General features: G+C 42.9%; 1 protein-coding gene across 1 annotated transcript; it reads left to right on the top strand.

Moving 5' to 3' along the window:
• The first annotated feature begins 4322 nt into the window (after window positions 1-4322).
• LOC143110106 (potassium channel, subfamily K, member 13-like) lies at window positions 4323-7403 on the top strand. The gene is made up of 2 exons (XM_076272932.1): window positions 4323-4659; window positions 6469-7403. The coding sequence occupies exons 1-2, from the start codon at window positions 4323-4325 to the stop codon at window positions 7401-7403; spliced, it is 1272 nt and encodes a 423-aa protein (XP_076129047.1).
• The last annotated feature ends 448 nt before the right edge of the window (window positions 7404-7851 follow it).

Raw genomic sequence — 7851 nt, forward strand, 5'->3', positions numbered from 1 at the left:
TACATAGCCTGATCATTTTCGAGCTTTCTGGAACTGAAATCCCAGGTTTACCGTTTACTCTGGGTTTACATAGGCTACCCAGTTCAGTTCAGAGCCTATGTTACCATTAGGGTTGCAAAGGGGCGGAAAATTTCCGGAAACGTACCATGGGAAGTTAAAGGAATTATCCGGAGTAAAATGCACTTTAGATCAATTTACGGATGATTGGGAGTACATACGTTGAGTTGACATCCAAATCATGTGATTCGGATGTGTTTTAAGAAAGTTCGATGTTACCGTTTTTAGTCAAAACTCGTTAGCGTGGAAGTGAGAAGGGCATATTATTTCGCCGCTACAAAACGCTATTTTTATACCTCTTCTACAGTTCCAAACAACATTACACTTACGTGGTAGTGAGTAGAGGGTCCCTAAAGCCAAACCGAAGTATCCCAAGGTCTTTATGTGGTCGGATAGAGAGTCCAGAATGAATTTCATCAAGCCAGTACCTTTCCGGAAATGTTGTCATCTGTTGTCAATTTTGGAAATATTCCAAATTGGAAACTTTCATGGAATTAAAGGAAATTATGGGAATTAATGGGAAATTACGGAAATTAACATGGAATTTTGGGTAATTCATACAAACTGTTTCATATACAAACATTTTGTTTCGTAATAAGCAATATGATTTGTATGTTCGGATTTTTGCTTAGCTTAGCATACAAAGCTAGCTAGCATGCTAGCGGGAATCCCATTCTCTGCCTATGGTTTACTAGTGTGCTAAACTAGCAACACTGAACTGCCCAAGATACACTACACCACTCAACAACAAAATCCGATTGGTTGGTACACTTTTTCCCCATGCATATGAATGCACCATAGATTTCCTTTATGTCTAGCAGCCTATGTGCATGTTTGACAGATTGACATATGTGCAGGGTAGAAATTTGACTGAAATTGCATTAAATCAGGTTGTTTTAACTAATATTATGCTGCAAGATGGGGTTTTGTCCACTACATTTAAGTTCCCTGTTATAGACTAACTTGCCATATTAAAAATTCCCAGTTTATTCCCATTAATTCCCGTTTATTCCTGTTAATTCCCATATATTCCCGTTAATTCCCATGGATAGTTTCCAACTTTGAAAATTCCCGGAATTTTGCAACCCTAGTTACCATAGTTACTTACATAGCCTGATCATATTTGAGGGTTCTGGAACTGAAATCCCAGGTTTACCGCTAACTCTGGGTTAACATACCCAGTTAAACCAGTAAACCTGCTTTCTGGAATACCCAGTCATGTTTTTGTGTTTATGGTAAATATTATTATTCTGTTAAATTCTAGTCTATTGCTAATATTGATATTTTTGTTTAGGCTATATGATTTTACTTTACATTGTTAATTTTAATGTAAATGCAATGTTTATTGATGTCATTGTAAGTGGCTTTGGACAAACATAAGTGAGCATTGACATTTGACCTTCCTCATCATTTAAAGTATCTATCTATCTTTCTAAATGAAGACCCATTACTTTGAATTTATAGCCTTGGATTTTGGCAGAAATGCAGGATAGCTATGTTAACAATGGTCAGATGGCATGCACAAGTTCTAAATTCATCACCTTCATTAGGCTATGCAGTCGGAGATCACACGGGGGCCATATTTCGGTCATTTGGTAGAAGACATGAGTCAGGTAGAGTATAAAGCATCCAGTCTGTCCAAATAACTCCCACTTCAGCAACATTCACAACTGCACACATGCATACTCTCATTTGTCATTCAATATCTTCCTATGACATAATTTTCACTGTTTCGTTGTTCAACCTCATCCTTTAACAGCAAAGCAACAACGTTTTCCCCCATATGGAGAGTGACAGATGGTACCATTTCATGTTTGTATTCATTTGCATTACTGTAGCTTCCGCTTTGTAAGGGTGCCGGGCTCTATAGCTACTTTTAACATTTGAGCGGATAATTTTACTTTTTCTCTATTTTGCATAAGGCCTCCATAAGTCCACAAGGCGAAATGGCATCTTCTTCACAGCCAATTGGAAAAGAATGGATAGGCTGGCTCATATCGGCTGGCTCATATCGGCACGAAACCCCCCCCCAAAAAAAAAAAACAATAGCACCTGACTGTTGACAACAATTCTGACAACAGCTCTTGAGTGATGACGATAAATTACTCAAGAACAGGCCAAGACTGACAGAACAGAAGGTTGGAACAAATGGCCACATCATCTATTGTCATAAAGGCACAGTAAATAGTCACTGCGTCTGAATCATTTTAATGGGGAAATATTCATTTTAGTCTTTACAAGGACCACAGAAGCCAAACGATCTACTCTGACGACAGTAACCTCATTCAAATGGATTGCCATAGTAAACACACTGGTACCACTTTCACTTAATTAATAGAAATTTTAGCCCAACATCATAATTTATTGATAAGCTTGCAGTATATGTGCATGGTGGAAGTTTAGAGCTTTGTTTAATAATAGGTACTTAGACGAGCATACCCTATGCACTCTGCACACATAAAGTGAGACTTATATTTCAATGCAGTGACCATGTGAAATTAGGCTACATCTCTGATCTCTAGGATCTGAATCTAGGATCTCATCTATATTCCAGCTAAACAGACGTTCAAGCTATCAATAGCTCCTTTTCAATGTCACATACATAATTCAATTTCTGTTTTGACACCAGCTGTGACATTTGCCAAAAGTTTCGTAGAGTGTCTGAGGACAAATTCAGCAATCCTCTAACCAAATCTGAAAGGTCAGGCCTTATTGATCACTGCGTCTGACAATGTCTGCTCCCCTCCCAAGGCACCAAACGCCAAGCGTTACCAAATGTTGGAATCATGCTTAGCATTCCTGTTGCTCAGATCACAGTGGTCACACCCTGTAGCATGGGCTTCAATATGTCTCTGTGAAATAGGATGTATTGTCACTGTCATTGCGCAAACATTACCATCAATTGAAATGAGAAGAGTTCATTATCTTGTATTGTGCAAACCATCTGACAGAACATACATTATGTGGATAGGCTTTCCAGTCCGGCTTCAAATGTTTAAAACAATTGTGCTTTAGGCCTTGCATTTTTGTGCTTTGGACCTAGTGGACTGATGAGAACCGGTCTTCATTGAAACAGTCAAATGATTATGCCAAAATGTAGAAATGGTTGTGTGCCAGTGATTTTAACACTTTTTGATTTCTAGTTCCAAAAACTGATAAGGTTGTATAAGTCACAATGTCGTGCCACAGCAAATTGATACTGTCACGATACTTTGCACAATAACAATAATATCACAACACATCAACTCTGCAATACTCGATACATTGCAAAAGATGAATATATGATACGTCAATATCTGTGTAAATAAAGATGGAATTATGTATTTATTCACTGGATTTCACCACAGATTTGAAACTGTGTACAAAGTGAATTTTAGCTTAGTGCCTTTTAAAAATCTACAGATATATATTATTTTTAATTATCAAAATATTTATTTCTGAAGAAATAAACAGATTTATTTTTTAAAGCATATTTCATTTTCAGCTTATGTTTATGCATGAATTTGATATTAGTAAAGAAAAATATATTGATATTTGTTGGCAGCTTATAGATATTGCAAAAAAGTTATAGAATATACAGTCCTACTGCTGTGTCCTTATTTTGTCCCACCCCTAACTGATTCTATCTACTTCAACTAGCCATGTCATGCTGTCCAATTTTTCAGTTTCATGTAATATCTTTAAACAGTAGCCTACTGTTAGCCTATAATCTTTTTATGTTTCCATTGAAAAAGTTAAGTTGTATTAGGCTACATCTACATTAGGTGATACCTGAAAGATTGTAGGAGACCGTCAGAGACAATGATTTGTTTTTTGTTTCTTGTGAAAAGTAAATGGAGAGTCGAGCAAGGTGTAGGCAGGTCTTCAACCCATCCTGGGGAGAACTCTTCTCTTGAATCTTCATTCGCAGGGGTAAGGTTGGTATCTCTCTGAGGCTTCGAGGTTCGATGGAATATTGAAGAGGAGGAGAGCGACCAGGACATTGAATATAAGTAGCCTACAAATTCCCTGAACAGTCTGCGCGATCTCCAGCACGAAGTGCGTCACGCACACGCACTCAAATGGTTTATTCAACTATGGATCAATTCTGACATATCGCACCAGATTGGAAGTCCACGGTTTGGGGGCGAAGAGTGCTCAACCACGACGGGGAAGAATGCGAAGCGAACGAATTTTTGGTGAACATCTTTGTTTCAACTCGCTGGTGTAGAACCTGCGAGGATGTGGAGACGCTTCAAACACACCTGTTTGACAGTCACCACATAATGGCTTGTCGGAGTGGCTGCTGCTGCAGCTTCGGTCCACTGAATGAAGACAATGCGAGATTCCTTCTGTTGGCAGTGTTAATAGTTATTTATCTTTTGTGCGGCGCCGCTGTCTTTTCAGCGCTGGAGCATCCGAAAGAGAAACTGGCGAAGGAGCGGTGGGTGCAACGGTTTGAGCACTTCAGCCAAAAGTACAACCTAAGTAAGAAGGAGCTGGGCAACTTTTTGAGGAAGTATGAAGAGGCAAATGTTGCAGGTATCCGGGTGGACACCACGCGACCGCGGTGGGATTTCACCGGTGCATTCTACTTCGTCTGCACGGTGGTGTCAACCATAGGTAAGAATGGGTCATTTATTTATTTTTTTGTCTTGTGTGCACAGTCATGACTTGGTCTTGCACTTGGAAATTAATCTTTAAGAGTGATTTTTGGTTTCTTATGCCAATTAATTGGGCATAGTGTTGATGGTGTTTTTGCATCCGATTGCCATAATACGATTCGATTGTCCTGGCCCTTTTTATTTTAGATAAATGAATCACCTTTAGTGGCGCACTGATTTGTATTCAGTGATGCCAATAGTGGAAGTATAGCAGTCTGCAATTAGCTTCTGACATCCCCTCCCCCCTATAGCCATAGCCTATGACTAGATCATCTAAGCAGCATTTATCAAGAGAAATATTTCCTTCCAGTTGGTCTTCAAAAAGATCCAAAAGAAAGAATTGGTGAAGTGTTGTTTAGTGGTGAACACTGCCGATGATTTGCTTTTATTTTCACTCACAACAATAAGTGTAACCATGTAACAAAATAATGAGATGGTGATGATAGTGAAATGTATAGAAACTAAATTGAAATAATAAGGTATGTCATCCCCATAATTAAGCCTAAACTTAGATATAATTGCAGGATGCAGCCAGTGATTTGGAAATGGTGATGTTGCTTGGTCTTAAACACTTAGATCTTCAATAGTCATGTCCCTCCATCAAGGGATTATCGTTAAAGTATGTGAATTACAGTCATCTCATTCACAGACACATCTCCACTCTATCAACATACTACTCATTTGTATGCGTAGCGTGAGGTCAAGAATCCCCTCTCACCAAGACATAGGCTTTGAATTCACAGGGAAAACAAACTGGCCAGAGATTACAAGGAGAGAATTTCATGCAAGCATCCAGTGTGATGTAAACCAGCAAATCCTCCAGCTATCCTGATACATTTTTGAGGTGGTCGTGACGCATGCACCCACAGTGATCCTGTATACTATGCATTCAGACATCAGAGCACACTGGTCATGCATCCGAAGCACTTAGCATCCATTAGATCAAACTCCGTCTCAGGCCCAGGACATGGTAGAATACACAGGACCACCTCTCTGCGGAGAGATCACAGAGCAAAGACACACACACACACACACACACACACACATATACACCCTGTTTAGGTGCTGAGGTGCAGAGCTAAAATAAAATAGCTTGTACAGTGCTGTGTATGGCCAGTGGATAGTGGAGGTGGAGAGAGACAGTCAAAGATCTGGGTGTCGTCACCAATGGCAACCCGGCTCCCGTGGTGCGTTTGAAGCACGACCTGAAGTAGGAGGGGTGTTTACATGGGGGGAGGGGGGGGGGGGGGGGGAGTGGTTCACATGTGGCTCATTAAGGGGCAATTAAGAATTGGACTCTAATGAGCCCCGGAGCCTAAGCTCCCAGAGTGAAGCACCAAGCCAGAGCAGCTGGAAGGGGATTGCCCAATATAAACTCTGTTGACAGGGCACGGCTGCGTGAGTGTGTGGGTGGAAGGTGGAGGTCTTCGGGGGCTGTGCATGCTGCTCTGCATGAATCAGTGAGTGGATATTGCTCTTTTGAGGTGTCATGGCATGGCTCATGACATGAATTACAAGGGAATTTGTATATTATGAACGAATGTGGCATTGAATGTATATAATGTGATGTGTTAAAAAATCATGTGAGGAGCTGTAGAGCAAAGAGTTGACTATCTGTTCATATGTATGGTTTATACTACTTTGTATGCTTTACAATTTTTAGAGCTTTAATATACCTTTTATCAATGGTATCAGCAAAAAGTATCTGGTATTGTAGATTATTCTGAAATAATTGTTTTAAAAACCGTTATTTCTTTTGCTGTCACAGGGTTCGGGATGACAACCCCTGCCACCATAGGAGGAAAGGTGTTCCTTATCTTCTACGGGCTCATAGGCTGCGCAGCCACCATTTTGTTCTTCAACCTCTTCCTGGAGCGCGTCATCACCGTGATTGCCTTTGTCCTGAAACTCTGCCACGAACACCGCCACCGCCGTAAAGCCGTCCTCCCCCAAATCGGCCGGCCGCCCCATGGCTTCGCCCACGGCCACAGCCGCACAGGGCTGGACGGCTCGGCTGGGTGGAAGCCCTCGGTGTACTGCGTGATGTTGATCCTGGGCGCGGCGGCCATCTTGGTTTCCTGCTGCGCCTCGGCCATGTACTCGTCGGTGGAGGGCTGGGGCTACCTGGACGCCGTTTACTTCTGCTTCGTGGCGTTCAGCACCATCGGCTTCGGCGACATGGTGAGCGGTCAGCGCGAGGCCTACGAGTCGCAGGGCGCCTACCGCCTGGGCAACTTCCTCTGCATCCTCACCGGCGTCTGCTGCATCTACTCGCTCTTCAACGTCATCTCCATCGTCATCAAGCAGGTGCTCAACTGGCTGCTGTGGAGGCTGAAGGCGCTGTGCGGCCCTGCCGCGTGCCAAGGGACAGCGGCCGTCATGAGGGGCGCGCACCACTCGCGCCGGAACGCTGTGGGCCCAGGGCGCAGTGGCCCACGTCACCGCGACCCCTCCGTCGACACTGATGGCGCCAACGAGAGCGAGACGGACGGGCGGCGCATGTCCGGCGAGATGATCTCCATGAGGGACTTTCTGGCTGCCAACAAGGTCAACCTGGCCATCATGCAGAAGCAGCTGTCCGAGATGGCCAATGGGCATCCCCGGCAGTCGGGCTCCGGCTCGCAACACAACGGCTTCTCCGGAGGGGTCGGGGCACTCGGCATCATGAACAACCGTCTGGCAGAGACCAGTGTGGACCGGTAAACAGGAATATATCTGACAGTTGGCCACTGTTTGACGTGTCCTATTTGGGTTGATGTGCTATCCCGAGAGAGAGCGAATCCTCACTTGTGTCTAGTGATTTCTTCCACCCCTCACAATACAGAAAGGAGAAGTGCGTTGCAGAAATGTGCGACTCCCAAAGCATTCCCTGCAGCCTCCCTGTGGCTCACACACAAAGCAGAACTTGTTTGCTTCAATGAAGCCTCGGGTGAGAGCAACAAAGAAAACACCTTTGAGAAAGAGATAAATCTGTCTCCAGACATGGCTTCTTTTTCATGTGTGTTCTTTTTCAACATTACAGCTCCATCACAGAGGTGCCATTCTCATTATACCATTATATGTTCACATCCTGCAGAAAGACATCCTCTTCAGACAATTGCTTTTTCTTTTTCTAGAATCCAAAAGGGTAGACTTCCAATGTTTACAAAGG

This window comes from Alosa pseudoharengus, unplaced genomic scaffold (assembly GCF_046254945.1).
Source record: "Alosa pseudoharengus isolate Yale_2024_CS ecotype anadromous, Long Island Sound unplaced genomic scaffold, YU_APseudo_1.1 YU_APseudo_1.1_scf_7, whole genome shotgun sequence".
NCBI classification, from domain to species: domain Eukaryota; kingdom Metazoa; phylum Chordata; class Actinopteri; order Clupeiformes; family Clupeidae; genus Alosa; species Alosa pseudoharengus.

What these genes read in the sequence shown, in the direction of transcription:
- LOC143110106 (XM_076272932.1), top strand. Translation starts at nt 4,323, where the DNA reads ATGGCTTGTCGGAGTGGCTGCTGCTGCAGCTTCGGTCCACTGAATGAA. An exon ending in CACGGTGGTGTCAACCATAG is followed by an intron (nt 4,660 to 6,468) that starts GTAAGAATGGGT and finishes TTGCTGTCACAG; the next exon opens with GGTTCGGGATGACAACCCCT.